At 40.2% G+C, this 25,216-nt stretch overlaps 1 protein-coding gene across 4 annotated transcripts in view; it reads left to right on the plus strand.

Moving 5' to 3' along the window:
- The window catches only part of LOC140693902 (trafficking protein particle complex subunit 9-like), a 31,563-nt gene extending 19,935 nt beyond the window's left edge, over positions 1-11,628 (plus strand). The window contains exon 2 of one of the 4 annotated variants that reach the window (XR_012069605.1): positions 11,358-11,628. Coding sequence is in view for 1 of the 4 variants with exons in the window: in XM_072957471.1 (XP_072813572.1) it covers positions 11,358-11,364 (7 nt within the window). In the remaining 3 variants the exon portion in view is untranslated. The remainder of the gene's footprint in view (positions 1-11,357) is intronic. The other 3 variants (XR_012069606.1, XR_012069607.1, XM_072957471.1) reach the window with 3 other exon arrangements.
- The last annotated feature ends 13,588 nt before the right edge of the window (positions 11,629-25,216 follow it).

Here is a 25,216-nt window from a genome sequence, read left to right on the forward strand (position 1 = left end):
TTTACCCATTCATCACGTGATAGACATTTGGGTTGTTTCTGTTTTTTGACTCTGACTAGTAATGGAGCCGTGAATATTCCTGTAGGAGTTTTTATGTGGACATTTGTTTTCAGTTCTCTTACGTGTGTGCCCAGACAGCAGAATTGCTGGGTCATTCATAAACCAAATGTTCAACTCTCTGAGGACCTGCCAGGCTGTTTTCTAAAGTGGCCACGCTGTGTTACATCCTCACAAGCAAGGGCTGCGTGCTCCGCTTCCTCTGTGTCCTCATTTGTGCTTGTTACACTTTTTTTTTTATAACCTGTTGTAGTGAGTGTGAAGCAGTTTCCCCTAGTGGTTTTGACTTGATTTCCTTTACAGCTAATGATATTGAACACCATTTGATTGTGCTTATTGGCCATTTGTAAATTTTCTTTGAAAAATACATTTTCAGATCTTTATTCACTTTTTAATTGAGTTTCCTTTTTATTGTTGAGTTCTAGGGGTTTTTTTTTATTTGAAGATACAAATTCCTAATCAGATAAATGATTTTAAAAAATTTTCTCCTGTCTATTGTTTTTTCACTTTCCGGATGGTGTCCTTTGAAGCAAAGTTTTACATTTTGATGAACTCCAATTTATCTCTGTTTTCTTTGTTCCTTTTGCTTTTGGGGTATTATATAAAATCTGAGGTATTTTATTTAACCTTTTATATATAAAATAACTTAATTCTTAGGACCATTCTAGCAGACAGGTCCTGTTTTTGTCCCCAGTCTATGGATAGGAGACTGTGATGCAGAAAATTTCACTGACATATCAGTGTCACAGCTCAGTGACAGGGAGCTCAGACCCTCATGTTTGTCCCCAGCATCTGTGCTCTTCACAACCATGCTCCACTTCTTCCTGGAATCGTTATTGAAAAAGTCTTTCCTTTTTTGATTTCTTGTTAGTTTGTTTTCTCATTGGGGACCTCATCACCTCATTTTCCTTTCAGATATCAGTGTAGGTTTATTTTAGGTCTCATGTAGGCAGAAGCATTGCTGACATTTAACTTCCTTATTACTCACTCTCCAGTGATGATTGTTGCTAATTGACTTAATCAAGTCATCCTTAAGTCTTTCCTGCTCATGACACTAAAAACAGAGTCATGACTTACAGAATGCTCAAAGAAAAAAGTACTTGAGTGATTTTATTTTTCTAACCAATCAAATAAAAACCACGGTGTTGACACAGATTATAAGGTTTCCAGAATAGGGTCACTGTCTTCCTTGGGTTTCATTTGTTTGGTCACAGTGTCTGGATAGTGCCATGCTGTCCAGCAGTTTTGTTAGGATACGGTGCTCGTAAATCATTGTAAGGACAGAATTTTGACAACAGACTGTGTTGTTCATTTCACGAGGGAAAAGATCATATAGAAATACTGCTCAGATCCATTTTAAAATTAAGCTTGGAATTTTGAGAAGAATTCAAGAAAACATACACAGCTCTTTTTCCCAAATTTTAGATCTATCTTAGATACATTATGTTTACATAGCAGAGTAACTTATCAACTAGATTTGACCAGAGGAGTGTATTATTGATTATTTGTTTTAGTTGAAATATTCTAACTTTCATAAAGTAATCAGTGCCCATAAATGAACAAATATGTTTGTATTATTTTTCAACATAGGACCAGACTTCCTATGTTTCTATATAATATATATGACTGTGTGTTTTAATCTGTCTGTCAGTGTTTTCATAGTTTTTCAGCAATGTTGTAACTTTAGAATTCTTCTGAGAAAATCACCCGCGATTCTAGTGCAGTTTGTACAGTGCATCCTGTCTTTTGCATGGGATTCCACTGTCCCCTCAGTGAGGACTTTCCTCTCCTATTGAGTTAGTAGCAGAGTTAAAGGAACTGTGATTTCTAGGCCTTCGCTTTCCATGTGTTTGCCTTTGGCTGTCAATCACGATTTTCCCTTTCTTGAGTTTTCATTGTTCCATTAGAATTTTTGAAAATAACTATTAATATGTTGCATCGGTCTCCCTAGAAACTTGATGTGTTTGTGCTTTTCAGTTTTCAATTTATGAAACATGTAAATGCTCTCTTGTTTTTAAGTAGTACTTTTTCACTAGATATTTGTTTATCTCTTTATAGTTAAAATATTTTTTCCCAATGAATGAATCGGTGTGCATGTTTTAAAAGATACCTTACTTTTTATTGTTCTTATTGTAACAGTTATATTCATTTTAGAGAATTTAGAAAATAAGGATAAACACAATAATAACTTAAAAATGGCCTCTAACCTCACCTGGAGATACTGTTGTAAGGTTTGAAATTGAGAATTACAAGTCCTCTCAACTTGTTCTTCTTTTTCAAGTATATTTTGGTTACTGAAACCCTAGAATTCCCATATGAATTGTAGCAGAACTAGACAGTTCCTGCAGTGGAGCCCGCTGGGATTGTGATCGAAACCACGTTGTATGTATGAATCGCTCTGGGGAGCATTGCCATCCCAAGAGCGCTGTCTTCTGATCCATGAATGTGCGTGGTGTCTCTGTCCAGGTATTTAGGTCTTCTTTAATTTTTTTCAACAATGTTTTGAGTTTACAGAGCATTATTTTACTTTATTTTTCTTTGCCTTTATACTGAGGACAAGTGTGCAAGGTACCGGGATCAGAAGTGTATTTCAGCCCCGCGACTTGCTGCCACGATGAACGCTGCACTCTTGCTTGGCCCTCTGTAAAATCTTGCACAAAATAGGACGTCAGTAACTCTCTCGAATGAATGATAATATGATTGTTGATTGATGTTTGAGGGTCCTTGTTATGATGTCTTTTTCCCAGCCTTTCCCCTCTTCTTAACTATGCCCTTTCTCTTCCTTTCCTCCAGCCTGGTTTTCAGCCTGCCTGTGGCATTGATTTTCCCTCCCTGAAGATTCTTCCTTTCACTGGTTCAGGATAATGTTACATATGGGCTGTAGAAACATGCTAGATGACAAGAAAGAGCAAGTCCATTTCATGCTAGCATTTTTAGATTGTGTTATTCTTTTTTCGATTGAAATTAAATCAGGCTGACCCCCTGAGCCCTCCCATGAGCTCTTTCCGCCTTCCTACAAGTGATAATGCTCTTGTTGCTGCATGTTCCCTGCCCCAGCCTTGGTTTTGGAGTTGAGTAAGTCACCATCAGTGAAGCCCTCTCTTTAAAAGTTGAAGAGAATATTTGCTCCTTCTCTCTCATTGGGGACTTGGATGAAATGAGTTACCAGATAAAGAATGGGCCCCACCTCATTCTGAACCCGCTCTTTCCGTTCTTTTCTCCAGGGGAAAAGAGTACAATTCAACAGTATAAAGATTGATTGCGAGCTAATGAGATAGACAAGACAACCGATCATTTATTAAATACCCTTTCATGCTAGAAACAAATGTATTATACACACAAACAGCACACAAAGTACGGTAGTACCGTGGTTACAAACGTGGGTCCGAGTTCGAGTCCTGCTCTGGAGTGACCAGTCCTGGGAGATGGAGAAATGGTAGGTCGGCTTAGCCTCTCCAGGACTGGTTTTCTGTCCTGCAGAGACGGGGCTCACTAGGCGTCCCCCCTGTAGAGGTGCTGTGGGGTGTAAATGATGCGCGTGGGCAGCCCGAGCACAGCTGCTCGTTCCTCGTAAGTGTAGGATCGCATAGCTTTTGCTGTGACGGCTTTATGACCGCCCCGTGTAGACTCTCAGTGCTCCGAAGGGATGCCTTGTGGTTTGGAGATGGGATTCTCACTTCTGTAAATACCCAAGGATTGTGTTATTGGGCCCCGCTGATTTGAATCTCTTCTTTAGAAAATACATAATGTAGATATATTTTTCAAGCATGCGTGCTTTTTTTCTTTTACTATTTAAAATTCTACCCTCTCATCTCTTGGTGTGACTTTTCATGGAATCCAGGAAACAGCCCTAAGCTACCTGCCTCTTCACACTTCTCCGTGGTGGTTTCCTTCCCTGACTAGAAGAGGCTTTTGCATAGGAAATTTTATTTGTTCCCCTTTTCTTGGAGTCTCTCTGTCTGTCTGCCCATCTCTCACCTCTCAATCTGTCCATTTATCGACCCACTGATTCTTCTGACATGTTCCAAAACGCGTTTCAGGCAGCTTACAGAAGAACAGATACCAAATAAACAGGTGAGAAAATGAGGTCAAGTTCATACAGTGAAGCTAGGAGGCGAGTCTTTATGACGGTTGTAGGCGTGAGAAACACGCCTCTTCCTGTGACTTACAAGATGGACAGCAAGAGTGTGCCTAAGGCTCCCAGCAGACACAGGGAAACAGGGTTTGTGGGAGATGCTCATTGACCGTGAAATAAAGAAGTGGCTGAGCTACTTAGGCTTAGAAGAATATTTTGAATGTCTTCCAAAATCAGAGTATTGCATCTTTTCTTTTGTGAGAGTTCTACATATAGTTGGCTACATTCTATACCTGGAAGTTTCTCCAAAACTGCTTCCCACGTGAGTCCCATGGCTCGGGAATGGGGTGGTTCTGCTCATTGACGGGGGTTGGCCAGAAACAGAAAATGAGAGGCTCAAAAGAGCCTGGGATTTGTCAGTTATGTTTTGTCACTGCTGTAGAGTTCAAAAAATGCTTTCACAGTTTCTCTCCATCTGAGGCAGCAGCGTGCTCTCTTACCAGCATCAGGAGCTCAGGGCCACGGGATGGTGGGGGCTGACTGCACTGCGGTCAAGACAGCTGAGCTAGTCACTGCAGGTGTGGTTCTTTTACATACGGCATTTCATGTTCTTTACTAGAATTTTTCAACAGGAAGTTAATTAACTGAGTTAATTAACATTAAATAAATATGATCTTTATTGAAAAGACATTTATAGGCAGAATATAAGCTGTGTAGACTTTAAAAACCGTTTCATTACTGAAATTTCATTTGGGAAGATACACAGTTTATGTTACATATGCCTCTCTTAAAGTAACAAAGAAACCAGACAGGAAAGGCAGAGGATGGTTTCTGTTCTTCCTCTCGGCTTGCAGGTGCCCTCACGCCCAGTAGCATCAATCCAGACACCAGCACTGACACTGGCCGTGCTCAGAACTACCTCATCCCTGAAGACACTGCTGACAAATAGAAGGGGGCAGCGCCCTGTTAGAGCAGGTGCTGTCACTCTGTGGGTCCTTATGTAACTGTGTGGTGTTAATCAGGATCGCCCGTTGTACATTGTGTGACGCTGCTGTCTTGTCTCCTACTTACTTGTTTCTCTAAGTATTCATGTATTATTCTCCAATGCGTGGTACTACACACCTGAAAATGCTTTTTTCAGATGAAAAAGAATGTGCATTTAAAATAATAAGTCTGAAAAAGGGGGCAAAGTTGCTATCCTGGTCCCACTATTCAAAGATAATAATTAACACGTTAACGTCTTTTTTCTGTTATTTTCTTCAGTGTGTATCACCTCTGTCATAAAAAACCAGAGAGCACTCTGTGCCTGTTTAATGTGTGGACACCTCCATTTTCCATTTGGCTTATTATATGTTTTTCTACAATATTCTATCTCCAATGGAATGATTTTTGATGACCAGTATAGCATTCTGTCTTGTGGAGTCATCGTCCATTTTACTTCGGACTGAAATAAACTTTTAAATTCCAAGTATACTTAACTGAAATACTAAAAAGAGAACTGTGGTGGTACAGGAAGGCCCCTACCTCCTTTCCCCTTATTTCCTGAGAGTAAAAGCTGTTGAAAATTTGGTATATATATTTCATGACCCTTATGCCTATGACATACATATATACACACATATGAGAATTCTATATATACGTGTGTGTATATATGCTTTATTTAAATATGAGACCATACTATATGTTTTTCTGCTGCTCGCTTTATTCACTCAGGTGTATATCATACACGTCCTCCCACTCCAGACTCACCCAGTCCTTTCAGAAAGAGTGGAGGGTTCTCCTGTAGTGCAGGTGTGGTCTCTTGTCCACGGACACCTTTGGTGGGAGAATGCTGTGGACAAGGCCCTGGACCACGGCAAAACGCTGGCTCCCTCAGTGCTCGCAGGTCCCTGTGATTTACCGCATCATTGTCTTGATGGTGGACACTTAAGTTTTCTCCATTTTCCACTGTCAGAAAGGATGTTTGACTGGCATCCTTCTTGTACAGACATTCCTGTGATTTTGTATGTGTATTCCTTTAGTTAAGGCTTCTGGAAATTTAGTCCCTGGATGTGACATTTACATTCATCACAGACTCCTTTCAAGTGACTCTAGAAATTCCTTCTCCAGTGAGGAATGAAAAGATCTACAATTACTTATGTAACCAATTCTCTATTGCTGGATATGATTTCACTTCAGTTTTTCTTCCCACCATTGTAAACAGTGCTGTGTAAATGCCCTGATGGGTACATCTTTTTGGACTGAATTTGTTTTTTCCTAAAGGAAACAATTCCTAGAAGTGGTGTTGAGTCAGTATGTACGTAAGTTTTTCAGAGTTTACATATCCATTGACATGTCGTCCTCCGAAAATGTCGCTCATGGTTTGTCCTTCCACAAATGGACACTAGCTAGAATATGTATTAAAAATATTTGCCAATATGATGAGCAAAAGTGCTTTTTCATTGTTTTAGTTTGCATTTGATGACCAATGAGGTATTGAGCATTTTTTACTCATTAGCCATTTGACTTTTTTAAAATTAATGATACCTTTTTTTCCATTGCACACATTTAAGTGAAGGAGCTTCTTGTTGCTTTGTGACAGCTCTCTGTATGTTATGAACATTAACCCCTTGTCTTCATCAACATGTATCACAAAGCTTTTTCTTGTCATTTCTTGCCTTTCATTTTGTTCAGGAGGTTTTTTATTTTGGTTGTGTCTCAAAATATTCATATGATAGTAAATGTCTTCCTTATGGGTTTTATCTTTGACATTATTCTTCGAAATAATTTCTTATAATGGAATAAATTTCTTCTGTAGGTTTTTTTTTAATCTCTAACATGGAGATGATAATAGTACTTGTTAATGTAAGGGTAAGTTGAGTTGATAAGAGCAAAGTGTTGTATTTGCTGTTATTAGTACTTTTTAATATTTATATCACTGTCTGTAATTTATCTTCTGCTCCTTATGACAGGAATAGGATTTATTCTTTCCAGGTGATTCTCTGATTGTCCCAGGACAATTATTGAAGTCATGCTTTTCTCTTTGATTTGAAATCCCACCTGTACAAAATACTTATGTACACTAGAGTCTCTTTTTGAGCTCATGGTTCCTTTCTGTCAATCTGCCTTTCTTACTCCAGCACCATATGTTATATATTGTAAAAATTTATTTAATAATTGGCAGTCTGAATTTTTTTTGATTATTTTATTCCATCCTAAATTTTCTTGTCTAGAATTATGACTTTATTATTCCTGAAGAATTCCAAAATATTTTGTTCAAGTTAAAAAAAAATCAGATTGGCGTTTTCATGGGAATTTTTAGTAAGTTTTGTATTATTCTAATGAGAACTTACATCTTTACAAAACTGCCTTCCTCCATGCAATTTGTTGTTGTCTCTACATTCACACCTCTTACTTTACCCCTCAGTAGAATCCTGAAGTTTCTCCATTTAGAACATGGCCATTATTTTTGAATTTATTCCAGATTATTGTTTATGTTTTTGTCAATTTTGTGAGAATTTTTTGCTATTATATTTTTAAATGCTTAAATCTGACATTTAGAAAGGAAGATTAGGTTTGTAAATACTCACTTTGTAACTTGTCATTTAAAATTGTAAGTATTAAGTACTTGTTCCAGAATCCTTTCTTTTTTGTTTTTAAAAATTTGTGTCCAAGATTCTCAAAATGGTCTTAGCTAAGTAGTATAGGTGGGGAGACAAATGGAGAGAGGTTGTGAGGCTCATGTACAAACTGTGAGCAGTTTCATGGCTACCTTTAGGCTGGAGAAGCCACAGAAGAGACCAGGTTAGACCAGGGATGGCTTTGTATGCACTTGAAAGCCAGCTTTCCTGCCTGTATGGTGAAGCCTGGTGGGTGTGGCAGGTAGATGATCAAGGTCTGATCAAGGTCATTGGCTGCACACAGCGCTGTGTCTGTGAGAACTGGTGACCATTGCCATGGGAAATGCTTGGTGCCAGGAACACTGCAGAGGAGCTGGGGAGCCTGTGTGTTAAGGATTTTCCAGTCCTGGGAGTGGGAAGATCAGACTGCATTCAGATCTGAGTTTGAATTCATCCTCTTTAGTTTACTGGTCCTCTGACTTTTGTCAAGTTATACATCCTGTTTGAACTCCTGTCTCTCAAAACAGGAGAACTACGGCCTGCTGCTAGAGTGTTTGATCAGGGTAAATGATTTGTGTCTATAAGATGCCACGTACAGTCACAAGCTCAGTAAGAATTGGGCTGTTGCCTCATCTTCTGCAACTCAGTGCTCGATAAGTCATCAGGGGAAAGCGAGTCCCTAATTTATATGTGGTGCAAGGAAGAACAAAACTAACGTCTTGCCTTTCCCTGGCAGTATTCTTACTTCTTTGCTTCATGTACCTCTTTCCTCCTTTACTCTTCTCTTTCACCTCCTCCACCAAGTTCCTGAGAATCTCTCAGAACACCAGATTCAAATTACTTTAAATGTTGGCTCATCCCCCTGAAATGACAGTGACAAAAAAAGCTGTACACATCCCACACTTGATTGTATTTGATTTACACACACACACACACACACACACACACATCAGGCTACCTCCCATTTGCTGAGGGAGAAGGACCACTTTTTCTGAGTTTTCATTTACTGAGCGTGAGAGCAAAGTCTCTTGAGCAGAATTTCGCCTGGCTTCGTGCATGGTTTTTTAAATTGGATTTCTGCTTTGTGTCCATAGAAATATTCTCCTCTTAGAAGAGAGGAAGTGGAGACATAGATATTCTGCTGAGATATTGGTGTCATCATATTTGAGTTTTAAGGGACTTAAGACAGCATAGAGTGGTAACTTTTTATGGGTGAGAATCCATGATGGTGTAACTTGGACAAGAACCTGGGTCTCCTGCCATCATGTCCACGCGGGTGAAGAGGCAACTGGTTGGGGGATGGCAGGGATCCTTCTTGCTTGAGTTCCAGGGTCTTGTTAGTTTTCATTGCTCAGCTGCCTTTAGTTTATGTTCATGTGCCCTCTCATGGGAAGGTCACTCTGTACTGATAGACTGAGTTTCTAATCAGCAAAAAGCTCTGGACCCACTCATATTTTCCAGAGTTTTCCTTCTGACCTGCTGACACTTTATATAAATGAGACCTAACAAACTGGATATAAAATCCTTATTGTTATTGTTTTCCCTCAAGTTCCATAGGAATGGGGTGCTGTCTCAGGCTGTCTAAGGCTAGATCTGAACAAATATAGGGTGATAGGCTGTGCTGCTGGACCCTCCCCAGTCGAATTGGTTTTCCACCTTAGTTTTTAGAATCAGGCAGATGAGTTCAAATCTTGTCTTTACCAGTTATTAGCTTTGTGACCTTGGGGAAGTAACTTTCTTTTTTTGAGTTCCAATTTTCTTTATCTGTAAATAAGTTCTGTATTTATTTTATGGTTTTTGTTTTAGAATTGATGAGCTAATTCCCTCATTTATACCTAAAGTACTTATCGCGTGGTTGTATGATGGTTCCTTGGTAGTTGATTACTAAGGCACTCGGCAGTGAGAAAGGGGGTGGGGACCCCTGGATCAAAGAGCTTATATTCCAGGATATGCTTGTAAAAGACTGGATTGCAGTGGATTTTTAGTAAATGTCCATTCCTTTCCTAATCCCCATTGATTGTGTATATATCTTTATACTAATATATGAACAATTTGTTTTTGTAATTTAAATCTTTGTAGTATTTAAAGAATGTAATTATAACAAAAATACGTGAAATAAAATGATTTGACTATTATTTTCCTTTCAATAGGCAAAACAAAATAAAATAGAAAAGAAAAGAAAAAGTATTGAAGGAGTAAAAATAATTTTATTTCCGTGGAATTAACTCCCTATAATATATTTTTCCGTTGTGTTGTTAAACAGCATATAAAATTGACAGGTTGTGACTTCAGTGTTGATAGCTAGGTGGGTAAACTTTCTTTTTGTGGTTGTCTTTGATGAATTATTTGCACTAGATCATAAATGATGTACATGTTACATATTGGAAACAAGGAAACAGTGGATAAATACTACCTCCAATGCACTCATTTTGTTACCGAGTCCAAACTCGTTCTGCTTGCCACATGACAGGCCAATAAACTGGGGGATGAGGTGTTGGAGCAAGGAATAGTGACTTTACTTGCAACGCTGGCAGACCCAGAAGACGGCAGACTGATATCCTCGAGATCCATCTTCCCCAAGTCAGAATTCAATCTCCTTTTATAATAAAAAGGGGCTGGGTTGTGGTTGGTTGTTGCATACTTCTTGCTGCATGAATTGTTTGTCCTCTGAATCCGCTGTTCTTGCAGGTGTCCATGTGGATCAAATCATGGTGCCCCTGTAAAACCTCCAAAAAAAAAAAGGTTATTCTCTATTTTGCAACATGCCATCTCTACAGAAGTGCAGATGAGCTAACATTTTTAAAGATCAGGGCCAGGAGAATAGGCTTTCCTGTAGATTTCAGGCTAAAGGCAACTTTCTTTTACAAATGGTGCAGATCTACCAAGTCTGAGCCTAGAAAACAGGGCACAGGTTTAAAGCCAAAGGAATAGATCAAACATAGGGTCAAAATTGTTCTTTTTTATTACAATTCCCTTTTCAGCTTCATAGATAATTTTAGTAAGAAACATGAGCAATTTTTTATTTTTGCTTCTTAATAACCGATAAGTGGGCCAACAATATTTTTGTGAGCAGGGATGCTGTGCGGGCCCTGGTGTGACAGCAAACTCTTGTTGGGGTGGCCGACCCTGCAACATGTCTGATGCCCCGTGAGTGTTGGTGAGGGTCCCCCTAGACAGGGGCTCTCTTCAGGAACCAGCATATGGGCATTGTCCTCTGGAGACTTCTTTTTCGGCTGCAGGAAATTTTTTCAGATACTGTGATTGAAAAATCACTCCAGCTGGGGATAGTTAGGGGAAAAAGGAAAAGGAAAAGTGTTTGAGTAGAGTAGAAGAGTAGGACATAAGATCACGGATCCTGAGTGCTTGGCAGCGGGACCTCGGGAGAGAGGGGAGCACAGGTGGTGAGGGGCCTGGCTCCGGAACCAGCTCCTGTACCTGTCCCCGCACCCAAGCCACATAGGTTTTAATTTACCTGGGCCACCTCTCTGGGCTGTATGTCACCCTGTGCAGAACCTTGAGAATCGAAGGTAAGGGGTGGGCAGCACTCACTTAGGGGGTCACTGAGGACTTCGTTCAAGTCCACAGTGCCTTTCTGGTCATGTGTCTTCACTTGTCCTTTATCTCAGGATCTGAGGAGGAGGAACAAGGAACTCAGGGAAGGATCCAGGAAGATATCCGACTGTGTTAAGAGAGGACAGAAAATGTGAAACGGGGAGTGAGGACACTTGCAGCAAAGTAAAATGACTTCACAACTATTACTTCAGAGCTGCAGGTGTAAGAGAGCCTAAGCCTGTCTCAGAGTGCAGAGGACAAGCGGAAAGGAATGGCAAAATTTCCACTGACAATTGAAATTTTGTTAAATAGCCTGATACTGTTGTTTGCATCACTTGAATGAATGCAGGCATATTTCTTTGGGCAATTACAAGTTCACTCAAACCCACCAGCCCCTCTTGCCCCCATGAGGGATGGGCTTTCTCAAGCACAGTGCCCCTCCTGCTTGGGTGGGCCACGCTGCGTGTCCTCGCCTGGGGCCGGGCTGCTGCAGGGCACTGAGTCCCCGAGGCATGGCCTGTGATACACGACTGGAACATCTCTGCTCTTGACTGGGGGCCTCCGTTTCCCCTGCAGTGTAAGAATGCCGGTGACTGAGTTAGAAGCATGCTTCCAAGCTGTCCGTGTCCTCGGCTTCCAGAAGCGGAGTCTGGAAGCTTCTGAGTTTCTCCAGGATGCGGTCTACTTTCACCTTCGGCAGGTGAGTTCATGTCCTTACACAAGTGGAGGAATTACTGCACTTTTCCTGGAACTTTCTCACCACTAGTCCATCTGATTTATCTGTGCTAGGATTCAGTATGGCCTGCTAAAGAATCTGGAGTGAGATCTTGAAACCCTGATGAAGAGGATTATTTATTTCATTTCTCTATATGATAGTCTTTTACTTTTAAAATTCAGAATGATCCTTTCAGGAAATTTTGGTGGGGTTGGAGAATCAACTTTGCTGTTAACATCTTTGCTACCTGTTGCTTTATGCCTCTCACCAGTCTTCTGTCACTTGTGACGCAGTTTCATTTGTGATTCTGCCCGGGTTGTTCATGTTATAAAATATAAATTCTATAAAAGTACAGTCTCTTTTACTCCGAAGACATTCCACATATACTCCTTTAATCTGGGTGTGGTTTTAAGAAGACAGAATCATTAGAACATATAATTGCAAGTTGCTAGTGCAAAATCCCCAAATCAATAGTCTAGCTAAACATCTAAAATCTTTCTAATCTACCTTGGATTTGTATGGCTAAGTGAAGCAGTTTGCTAAGAACACAAGACCAGGTTTAGAATATAGGCTGGTGTAGCTCAGCAGGTCCTCCCAAGCTGATGCTCTGCCAGAAGGTGGGGCCGAGGGAAAAGGGGGTGTCCTGCCCTCCCTGAGCTGACAATTTTATAGCAAAGACCTTCAGCAGGTGAAGAAATTGGGGTTTCTTCTAAGAACAGTGAGTTTGAAAAGAGTCCCAAAAGCACGGGAGTGGCACAATCCCATTTGTCTCAAGTAGGGGAGAGTGGCTGTGGGGCCACTTGGGAGACTCGTGAGTCCAGGTGCGCAGTGTTGGTGGCTTCCACTAGAGCGGTGGGACGGTCATTGGGTAAAAGCGAACAGATTGAAGGCACGTTTAGATGGTAAAAGTAAAGGATGAATTCTGTCTGTGAATGTAGGATGGAGTAAGGCCCAGTTTTCTGTGTGAATTAATGAGGTAAATGATGCTCCTGCGGTGCTCTGAGGAGGAAAGCTGCAGAGGGAGTTCTAGGGGAAAACTGAGGAGTTCAGCTGTGGGTAAATTTAAAGGCTGTTAAATGTGTGGTCTGGGAGCTCAGGTGAGATCCAGTAGTGAGTAGGGGGAGGGGAGAGGGACTTTCAAATCATTTTGTCTTGTGAACATACAAATAAATATGAGTAATGACTCACTTAACACCTCTATATTCTGGATTTAAAGCCCAGTAACATTTTGCTATTCAGACTGCAGAGGTTCTTAATTTTTTTTAATAGAAATAAATAGAAACAAAATATTGGAGTTAAGGAACATCTTAGAATTGATGTGTGTCCTTGTTTGTATTTTTATACCTCATCTGTTTATAAACATAATCTACAAAAAGTTAGCTTGCTTAACGTAAGAGTTAAACAGGGAAGTGACACACACTGTTGGGGGTTGAAGCTGATTTTCTTGGGCAAATTATGTAGTCTCTGTGCCTTAGTTGCATCTTCTGTGACTGCCCCCGGGCTCCTCATCACAGCAGATTTCCTAGACTAGATGTTGGGAGGGAGGCTGCTGAAGGGAATAAGAAGTGGCAACTGCTAGGGATACTGAAGACAGAGACAAAAACAGGTTAAAGCCAATATACTGAGTGCTAATAGCCTCAAAGGAGAAAGAATCCCACAGTGTTTTGAGCCACTTAGCGTAAGAGAAACAAAATCACGTGGACCCAAAGCTCTTGAGCATATGAGTATTGTGGGTGGGAGGGTGTCATCAGAAAAGTGTTGAGAAAAGGCCTCTTCGTTTTCCTTGACGTTTCCAGTAAGGATGGGGAGCAGAAGTGAAAATCCCCTGCTTCACAGTTGAAGGTGCTGTTTTGTGCGAAACTGACCAAAGTTTGGAGACCAGACATCAGCGGTGCTGGCAAATGAAGAGGCTTGTGGATTGGGTGGGGCACTTGCTGTGACTTCCAGGTGACCTGTTGGCTAGGGGCTGTGAGGAGGGCAATAGGTTTACAGGGTGGCCCGGGCATACTCCCTGGCTCTGATGCTGCTGGTCTGATTAGCAGACCTGGGCACCCGCAGTCCTAATGGGGCAGCTCAGGATGTGGCCTGGGACACCTGCCGTGCTGAGGGCGAGAAGAGGGCTCCCCTGAGGGGGTGTCCCTGCAGAGAGTGTGAACGTCCTCCTGCAGGTGAGGAAGAGCCTCTGAGCAGGGGGCCGGATGCACAGGCAAGACCAGCCTAAGCACTGAGTTTTCTGGGAGCCAGAAGTCATACAGTGGCCCAAACCGCCTTGTTCCTGCGAGACTGGAGGGAAAAGATGCTGAAAAGACAGGCTAGAGTCAGACCCTGTGTTGGGTTATGAGTGACAGGAAAGGACTATTCAGGCAGGCACGAGAGAACCCTGTGGGCCTCCCAGCTGGGGCGTCATGCCGAAGGGAAGAACAGAGATATAGACTTTGCCACTTATTAGCGGTGTGACTTTGAGCAATATCACCCCACCTTTCTCTATATATCTTCATCTGTAAAGTGACAGAGTGACAAGCTCGTGTCATCAGAAGGCTTAGTTTAGCTCTGTTCCTCTTTGTCCAGTCCTGTCAGTGCTGCCCTGCAAGGTTCTGCAGCAGCTGCTCTTACCCTGAGAAGGGAGGGCGTAGAGGGACATTGTAGCGCCTGAGGGCAGGAGGAGGGTGCTTTAAAACCAGTCATGTAACCGCCTGCAGCTGCAGACCTGCAGGCAGTTTGGTTGACGGTCCTTGAGAGGACTTTGGAGCCCTTAACTTCGTCTAAAGTCTTGTTTTCCCTTGGGGACCGGATTTGCCTTTGCAGATTGATGTTGAAGCTTTGGACTTCTGGCAAAGCTGTTTTCAGAGATGGGTATATACGTAAAATATCGTATAAAATAAAGTGATTTATTTAACGTGTGCGACTTTGCAGCTGTTGGGAAGAGCTCTGTTGGCCTGGTCTCCACCGAGTACACCAAGGGTCAGCAGAACATTCGGGAGGGCAGGTAGCCTGCAGTGCTGCTGCGGGGTTTCTCCCCAGCAAGGCGCTCTGCTGAGTTGACTCTTCTATGAGTTTGGTTGCCAGAGGAGCAGACAGAATGTTAATGAGTTCTGGAGGGATTGTATAATGACAGGAAGAATGAGGAAACCGTAGTTTTTCGGGACTAGAACACGCTTTTGGTTCCTGATTCAGTGTGTTCCATTACAGAATTGATGAGTTGTGTCTATTCTGGGACTTCATTGAAATAAACGTTCAGCCTAAATGTTAAGGGATTTGTTTTATTTGGCTGGAGGACTCGAGCCGGGATGACAGCCTCTCAGATCACTCTGAGGAACTGCTCCCAAGAGGTAGGGGAGGAGCTAGGATATATAGAAGCTAATTGGTAATTTGAACAATAAAAAAATTGCTTGTTATCTGAAGAAAGCCAGATATCTCAAGTTCAAGTATTTAGTGCTTTTCTATGTATGGTGGGAAGCAAACATTTGGGTCATTGAATTCATTCCTTTGGCAAGCCCCTGGCTATCTAGGGCCAGTATCCTGTCCTTTCTTACTCTGAGTCTGCTCAGAGGGCACCACTGTGAGTGGCTGAGAGGCCGGGCTTCAGGCCTCTCCTCGCTGGAGCTTGGCAGCAGCCGCTGATGACTTGGATTCAGCATTCTTTGTTTACTGACATGGTTGCAGTATTTTCATTCACAGTGCTCCCCCTTGGTCCTAAATTCGACCAATATTTTGAGAGACATTTCATGACCAATTTTGTCCCACGGTGCTACGATAGCTCATTCCTAGTTCAGGTGAAGAATCTTCTGAATTGCCATTCAAGGTGTTAGATTTTTTTATTAGGCCTTGTTGATACTAAAAGTTCTCTGGATCACCTGTCTTACTAGTCTATTATGATCCAGGAAGTGTTTACCCTTCATTGCTCATTCCCATACCTAGAATCACACTATTATATTTATTTTATTCAAAGTTATAAATTCTATCTGTTTCTTCAAGATGTTTAGCAATCATCAATCTTGTGGGCCTAGTTACACATTGGGAAATGTAACAGACAACAATTTTATAAAATAGACAGGATATAAGTAATATAACTAGTAACGTTAATAAAGTCACGAGTAAGAATTTAATAGTCGAGAAGTTGTATTTTTGGGTTAAAATTTTGTGTTTCTCATTGAGTTTGATCTTATGAGAAAGCTCATATTTATTGTCAGGCTCACAGCAGGTATTAATTGGCCAGGTGAAGTCTCCCACCTTGTAAGATCAACAGTGGCCTAAGCAGAACTATAATTTCTTTTGAGAATAATGTTTCTGAGGGCTATCTAGTTAGAGCCTTGTAGTAGGGAAACCCACCAAGGTAACACAGAAGTACTAGACATAGGTAATTTATCATAAGCTTAACAATTGGAGTAGTTCATAATCAAAGGTTGGAGAAATTATCAAAGTAATTGTTATACAGGCCTGGTCCGGTGCCTTCGGTCAGCTGTCTAGCTCAGATGTCGTCTTCTTCTCATCCTGGCCTGGTAGATTTTTCTCCAATTGGGCATTGCTTTAACGTGAGCAGTGCTCTGTTGGCCAGTGCACTGCAGGGGCTGTTTCTGATAGGAAATGAATCCGATAGTCTGTTTCCTTCAGCTTTGGTGTGTATGGTCTAGTTAAGAGTGCCTGATAAAGGGCCCTTCCATTCAGGTTGGAGACAGTAATTTAAATCATCCCTCTTCCAGTATGTATAATTCCCTGGCTGCAGGTCATGGGGCATTGGAACTTTACCCAAGGATAGATTACTGAGCTTCACAAACAAACATACTGTATCCTTTTCATAATTCAATTAAACTGTACAGCAATGTGACATTACAGCAAGGAATGATCTGGGAAGTGTCTTAGTAAATATGGACCTCAATTAACAAAACTAGAATTAGTATCCACTAAAATATAATCTTTTTTTCTCTCTAAGGTTACCCTCAGTTTTCTCAAATAAAACCAAATGAAGATTAATTTCTTTACAAGTGAAGTCTGATTATTTGATAATATAGGCTATTTTAAATTGGCTGTGTTGGAAGTTTTAATACGGAGTCTCAGGGTAGAATGTTAATAAGGTTTGCTAAGGCCAAGAAAGCCACGTCAAGGCTTTTCATGGGTTTCTGCCTTACAGATTTAGGTAAATTCTTTTCTCGTTAAAATCCTTAAAATACCTTTATACTCCTATATCTCTTAGGAGATGATTTTACTAATTTGTCTGATAGAGCCACTGGGGACCTAAGTATTTTTAGTCTCTTGAGGGATCAGATAGAGAGAAAAGATAACTGTTCCAAGTCTGTATACATAGGTATAATTTATCAAATTGCTGTGAACCATAACTAGCTTAAGGAGAAGAGATTCTTTATGTCTGGGAAAAAGGTTAAAAGCCAGTAGTATTTCAAACAATATCAAAAATTATAATCATATTCACCAGTTTACTCAGTCCCATGTAACTAATTCTTTTAATGAGAGTTTCCATTAGAACTTTAAAATTTCTTACCCAGTTTAGTTCAGTGCTATAGTTTGAAATTTATTAGAAAACAGTAAATCTCCTTGAAGAGAAAGCATTTTGTAAAACCAGCAGAAGAAAACAATTAACTGTCTATAAATGACAAAAGTTTTAAAAGCATGGTTAAACACCGTTACACTATAATCGATAAAGAAACCTGTTCACTATACCCATAATTATCACTGGTAACATTTCAGATATACCAGAATTTTAGGGAGTCCATATAATTTCTACAATATCTATATTAATAATATTTTCTCATTCAATATAACCTTAAAAGTTTTATGATTCATTTGACAATACCATGTTATTTAACATGCCAAATGAATCTTACTAGTTTAAAATCTCTCTTTGGGATGTTTCAGGGGCCCTCTGTAGCAACCCAAACTTAACTGGAGATTAAAAGAACTTTAATTAGAATTTGATATTTGTAGAGCTTGTTAAAAGATTTCAGAACACTTGGTCAGATAAACATATAGAACACTGTAAAGTAGTACTAATTCATTAACAAGAAAATACATCAAAAGTAAAGGCAGAACAGATCAGCTAAGTGGTATAAGTAGTTTTACAATCTGTTACTGAATGTGGATTAACATTTTAAGAAAATTTTTTCCTCTTAACAGAGAGAAAACCAAATCTATTCTTGTACCAGCTTAGTTCTAAGTTTCACTTACGTTGCCCAATTTGATTCTAAACTTAGCCAATTCTGACCACGTACAAAACACTTTCCTCAGGTTACCTTTTCCACAAGCCTTCCACAGATTTCTATACTCATATTAATGTGTCCCTTATTTTCTCTTCCATTCAGAAGTAACCAGCTTCAGGAGAAAGTCACTATTTTTCATTAACAAAATATAATTCCATTCTTATATCTTCCTTTACACATTTATATTACTTTCCTTGGATACTGAGATCATTCCCTTAATAATAGAGACTTTTTCGGTGTGGCACCAACCACTTATTAATATTTCTAAACACCTTTAGTTTCACTGTAAGAGGAAGTTAAATATTAAGTAATTCATATTTCAATCTTATTTTAATCTCAAAATGGCATAGCTATTTAATAAATCCCATCATTTAACTTAATTTAGCACATCTCTAGAATTTAAAGATACCAAACGTTTAGAGATTATCTTAAGCAAACATTTTAGAAATATATATTAAATATTTACCCAAAGCTCTCATCTCATTTGCATTTAATTTACTTAAAATTTTACCACACCACATTAATACTGTCTTTTTTTTTGACAAATCTGCAACAGATATAACAGGATTTTATTTGACTTTCATTAAACCTAGGTACAGTAAAGTTATTATACTTAATATTGATGACTTTAAAGATGTCTATATTAATTAGAACATACTTAAACTAAACAATATCAAATATTATCTTAATATTGAATATTTTCCATTTCACGCGATGCTGAAAGTCAATTTGTTCAGTTTTTATCTTAAAAATTCTTAATTTTTAAGTTCTTATTTTTTACGTCAATTAAGCAGAGCTCTTTCATCTTGACTTTTTTTTTTTTTAGCAGTAGAAATATCTCACCACTATAATGTTTACGCTGGCTTATAATCAGACAAAAGCTAGAGATCTCATAGCTTCACTTTAAAACTTACTTATAAGATAGGTATAATAAAAGTTGCAGTAAGCTGAATTTGCTTGCTCAAATCACTATGGCATACTATTTATGAAACAGACAGTTAAGATTTCTTCACAACGTCTGAAGGGCCCGTCAGAGTTCTGAGTTCTAAAATGCCAAAAATTTCTTGGCCTTAAGTTCTATTTCGTTGAGGGAATTAGGCTCAGTCTATGATCACTGTTTGTTGTATTTATATTTCTGATCTGCAAGACAAAGACACTCTCTTCCAGGTCCCCAGAGAACTGCTCTGTCAACCAGACCCAAATTTATCTCCTTAATTGACATATTTGTGTCAGTGAGAAGAGCTGTAAACAAAGAATTCCATGTTTTAAAATTTTAAGGTTTACTGTATCATGTCTTCCAAAGCTTGCATAAGGCATTTAGTAAGGTCTCTTTTCCTTGAGTTATAAGTTAAACCCAGGGTAATACTCTAATTATATTTTTTTATTAGCCACTCAATATTAGTTCTTAGATTTATGTTATATTGGACGGCTCATGTATCAATATTGGTTTCCTTTAATTTGTTCAATTAATATTTTCAGAGGGACAGATATGTGCCCAGCCTTATAATACCAAGAAGGGGAAGCGTTTTTCCACTGAAACATATCTATCCCACAACACAAGCAAAAGGATTGTATAAAGACCATTTAAATATAACAATTTCACAATCTTTTATCTCAATTTTATTAAATCTTATACCTTTAATTTTTATATTTATTAGGTTTAATCAATAATTCTTATTTCTAGAAGGAGTGCCAGAAGCCTATTTTTTTTTGTGCATTGTATATAATTTTATAGAAGTCTCTAGGATGCCCAAGTTTCAGCCAAAGAGCTTAGGCCCTTCTCAGTTTTTAATTTCATTAATTGGTCTGTTGTCGCAATCATTGATCAAGTATTTCAGTCTATATATACATATATTTTAAACTGTGGTAAATAAAACTGAGTTGTTTGAACTTTAATGTTGGGGGGGAGTAGGTGATTTCTTTGGTCCTTTTTTTTTTAACTGTATGTAATGTAGTATCAAAACCTTGTATGTAAATCCAAAAATGTCCATTTTATTTACCTCATTCAAAATAACCATATAAAAATATTTATCCATTTGGGATAAGCTACTTATCGTTTTTTAATGACATTTTTGCAATCTTTTTTCCAGTTATCAATTTAATTAACATTAATTATTCTAAGTTTTTATTAGCATCTCTAGAACCATTTATTGGGAAGGAAAAACACAAATGTAGCTTTTCAAACCAGTTTTATTTTTTTAACTAAGTTCTTAGGTTAACCATTAGATATATTTTTCTACATTTAAACTTGATTTTAATAGGTACCAATAATACAGCTGTTTATAATGAGAACTCTTTAAACTTTCACCAATTTAAGTTTTTCCAAATTAAAAGATCCATCATATGGCCATCAATTTATATATATATATAAATATATATATAATAAATATATATATATATTTATATATATATATAGTGATTTTAAACCAATAAGATGAAGCGGCTCTTCCGCATGATTGTCAGGGTGTTGCCTAAATAAAATTCAAAGGTTTTCTCTCCAAAAGCTAAAGGCCATTGTGGTCCAGGCTGATGCAGCAAAGTTTAAGATGGCAAAATATCTGAAAATTGGTACAATCAAAGAATTGCTTAGAATCCCAATTTATTTGCGTGGCCACCATATGTGCACAATACTTGAACCTTTTGTATGGCAGAATCCAAGGTTTCCTTTAAAAAATAAAGTAAACATATATATACATACATACACACACTTAATACACCCAGAGAAAGATAAAACTTTTAAATTTCAAGGACACAGGAAGAGAAATCCAAGTTCCCCCTAAAGGGGATTTTGTTTTTATAAGTTCAGAATTCCAAAAACATGTTTTTATCAGGCCTCTTAATTACTTTCAGAGTGAGTTTTTTTTTTTTCTTACTCCCAATTAATGTTGTAAGTTTTGTATGTACATAAACCTGGCTGGGGTAATAGTTGGAGACAGGCAATCTGTCATTTCTTTTTCTTTTCTTTTCTTTTCTTTATTTTTTTTTTGAATGTTCTATTCCCCATTGTAAGGTCGGGTTCCCAGAATAAATTTGTTGGTAAGATTTCCCACAGGGACAACTCTGTGGCATGAAGTCTTTGTCACTACCACGGCTGGAAGATTCTCTGTCACCCGAGAAAGCTGTTACGAGCCAGGAGGTTGGTCCGAATTTTCGAGTTGAAAGGTTCCTCATAAGAGTTTTAACTTTTATCCTGAAAAATTCAATGGTTGTAACCAAATTGATGAAAATATTAGACCAGCCTCTTACCTAAACACTCAGTCCTGAACCCAGTGTCTTTCAACTTGGACTCACTCGGGATGTCTCCCCTGGGTGAGTATTTTCCTCATATATTTCCACCAGCCCCACTTTGGACATCTCCTCAAGGTGGGTATTTCCTGTTATCTTTCAACCAGGCCCCACCCAGTATGTCTCCACTGGGTGGGTAATTCACCCCAATTTCTTTCAACTGGAGGGCCACGTACCTGGATATACCGCCAGATAAAACTGAGGATCATCAACCAATATGTGAGATCCGAGAACCAGGAGAGACTCACCCAAATTCATCTGGACTCCCCGAGGAGGCGGATGGCACAAAGGGCCACTGCTGGTACCAAGGCTCCGGTTACTCGGAGAGTCCAGGTGGAGAGAAGTCTGCCGTGGGTCCCTTCAAGGTGTCCAAAACTGTTGAGTGAAATACATGTGCAGCCTAAAAGTTAAGAGTTATGTTTTATTTGGCGGGAGGGCTCGAGCCGGGATAACAGCCTGCCAGATCTCTCTGAGGGACTACTCCAAAGAGGTTGCGAAGGAGCTAGAATATATAGGAGCTTTACAACAAAGACCAGATTGTTGGAACAATAATAGATTGCTTGTTATCTAAAGAAAGCCAGGTATCTCAAGTTCAAGACTTTAGTGCTTTTCTATGTATGGGAGGAAGCAAATATTTTGGACTCACTGAATTCATTCTTTAGACAAGCACCTAGCTATCTAGGACCAGTAGCCTGTCCTTTCTTATTCTGATTGTGCTCAGAGGACACCATTGTGAGTTGCTGTAGCGGCTGGGCTGCAGGCTTGTCCTAGCTGGGGGGTGGTGACAGCCTTTAATGACTTGGTTCCAGTATTCTTTATTTACTGACATGGTTGCAGTATTCTCATTCACATTGTACTATGTTCGTTCACAGACTGATTTTGTATAATCTGCAACCTTGGAAAGCAACCGAGATGGAATTACTGCAGGTAACTTCTACTTTAATAAGCCGCATGCAAACATATACATGGAGGAAGCATACACTTGGATTTGGTGATGTAGGGAAGGGTTTCTGCACATTACAGGAGAACGCAGTGCAGAATTCCTTAAGTCCACTTTTCGTTACTGTAGTGGTTTCTGAGAACTGTTTATGGTAATTAACTAACACTGACAAACGGTGGCACGCATTGCGTTTAAGAGAATGCCGGCTGCAAACTTGTGTATTGGACCGGTGGAATTCATAAGCAAGTGGTCAGGTGGATGGGATAGAGATGGAGCCATGTGCTGGGCCCAGATTCCGGTTTAAATTGCCATTTCTTCACCATAGGGCCTTGGACTAGAATGTAAACTCTCTTAAACTGTTGGAGAATCTGTGAAATGGGCATGATAATATTCTTTTCTTCCTGGAATTGTTGTAAGTTTTATAGAGTATTATAGCACACATGAAGCACTTAACACACTGGCACTTAGCAGTGTTCACTGTGTGGCGCCGCCCCGCTAAGCGTGTGTCAGAGCCGTAAAGGCAGCATTTGTCTGTTGAGGATGCACCGGTAGCCCCTTGGCTAGGTTGTGAATTTGGTGATTTCCTTTAATCCTTGTAACTCTGTGTGCCATGGGCATTTATTTTCATGGACAGATGAGGAATCTCATGATAAATTTGCCCAAAGTCAGACCATAATTTTGGGTGCAGGGGCCTCTGTTCAGCATGGGCCTCTCGGCCTTGTGCCCTCTCTGTTCAGCACCAGAGCCAGATGTGGGGTAGGCTGTTTCCCTGGCCAGAATATCCGGCAGGCCACAAGACATACCTGGCCCTGTGCTGCTTGATCAAAAACTCCAAAGGAGAGGCAGTTACAAAAGGGATAAACATAAAAAGAGACGACAGCAAAATGTGATCAGCTCTGAGAAGGAAAGGAACACGTCTCGTCGTGCAGAGTTGGATGGTTTCCCATCGGGGCTGCTCTGGGGGCGTTCATCTCAGCTAAACAAGCTCTGCTGCTGCACCAAGGCAGGAAGGCAGGGCGCGTGTGGCCAGGTAGACAGGGCCTCATTGATCGAACTCATTCCCCATTAAGCAGCAGCTGTCATGGGCACTTACCTAGCAAAAAGGTGTCGGTCATAATCATCACGCACTTTACTTGGTAGTTTTATTTGCCCCAGCTTTGAGATGAGGTCATTGAAGCTGGGGAGTTTGCTGCATGCCCGTGATTACCTTGAAAATACCCCCACTTGTCTTTCAACCTAGACTGGTGTGGCTGTCATGCCCCAGCCCTGTGAATGGCATCGTGTAGCTTCTCCCAAGTGCCCCAAATTACTGACATTGATATGCTTAATTCGTAGGAAATGGTATGTGACAATAAGAGAAAAAGGTAGTAAGAAATTGTTTGGAAAACTAGAAAAAAACTATTCTTCCACAGCTGGGGGAGTGTACCCTTTATCACTCACCCCACTCACTGCCTGTCACATCCTCCCTGCTGACTCCGTGTTCAGAAGCCATTCTGAGCCTTTGAGGAACATTTTGCCTCATGATACTTTTGACTAGGACCTGCGACTTCTCTGTTCCTGGTTAACTATCTCTTCAATGCCATTTAAATTTCTTGCAGGTTCCTCCACTCAGATGTAAGAGTAGCCTCTTTAAACTTCTTGATGCAGCTCCTTAATGAAGATCTTGGGATGGAAACCTAGCCAAACCTGGGAGGTATGCACACAGTGACTGCAACCTCAGCATTTTGTGAAGTTCAGAATCAGAGGAGTGGGTGACTCAGGAAAGGCTTTTTTAAGGTAACAAGGGGAAAGTGAAAGGACGCACAGGCTGTGTGAGAAAGAAACATCTTGGTCACAGCCAGCAAGGCACCTGGGTTCAGGATGGAGTTTGGCGAGTGCAGAGTTCTCACAAAGAAAGAAGTGGTGTGATGGGAGGGAGGACAATTGGGTACTTTATTGGGGAGGAAAAAAGTGGGCAGAAAATTTCCTGGTTGAACAAGAGGATTGTGACATGATGTGCTTGTATTTTGGAGAGAAGGTTTTTGTGGGGACAGGCCTAGGATTACGCTGTCTGGCTGGGGAGTCAGCACAACAGAGAAACACAGAGAACCGGGCAGACGCCAAGGCCCATGCTGGGGGAGAGGCTGCCCGCCAATTGGAGCCCTGGAGGCTGCTTCTGTCCCTTAGCTGGGGACTCAAACTTCCCTTGACAGCCCAGTCCTGTTGATACAAGAATAAAAAACGTTGGGCATGAGAAGGGCTGTGTCCCAGGCTTTGGTTGAGCCCCTGGGATGTGCCCCACCAGATTTTGTTCCTTGGCTTCATGCAGTAAAGTATTCAAGAGCAAGCCAGTGTTGAGTAAAAGTAGATTTATTCAGAGAGATACATTGAAATGCAAGAGAAACTTCACGAGGTTTGGGGGTTTGATGCTCAGTTTAAAAGTAGGTGCACACTCCACAGACAGAGTGTGGGTCTTCTCAGAAGAGGGTGAGAGAGTGGTGACCGCGAGGTGGCGCTGTGTTGCTTGTTTTCTTGGGCTTGGTGGTTTCATATGCTAATAAGTAGAAGGACCAGCCTTAGGGCAAGGGGCTGGGATTCCCAGGGAGTTGGCCATTTCCCACCCTGTGACATTTTGTGGCTAGTCTGGGGACTGCCATTGTGTCTGGGGGCATGTTATTCACCATGTTACTATTACAATGGGTGTTTACTGAAGCTTAAGATCTGCTAGAAGTTAAATCTCTTCATCCTGAGCCTCAAGGCCTATTGGGGTTTGAATCCTTCACCATTTTGATGTTAATTGCTGTG

The sequence above is a fragment of the Vicugna pacos genome, unplaced genomic scaffold (genome assembly GCF_048564905.1).
Source record: "Vicugna pacos unplaced genomic scaffold, VicPac4 scaffold_20, whole genome shotgun sequence".
Classification (NCBI taxonomy): domain Eukaryota; kingdom Metazoa; phylum Chordata; class Mammalia; order Artiodactyla; family Camelidae; genus Vicugna; species Vicugna pacos.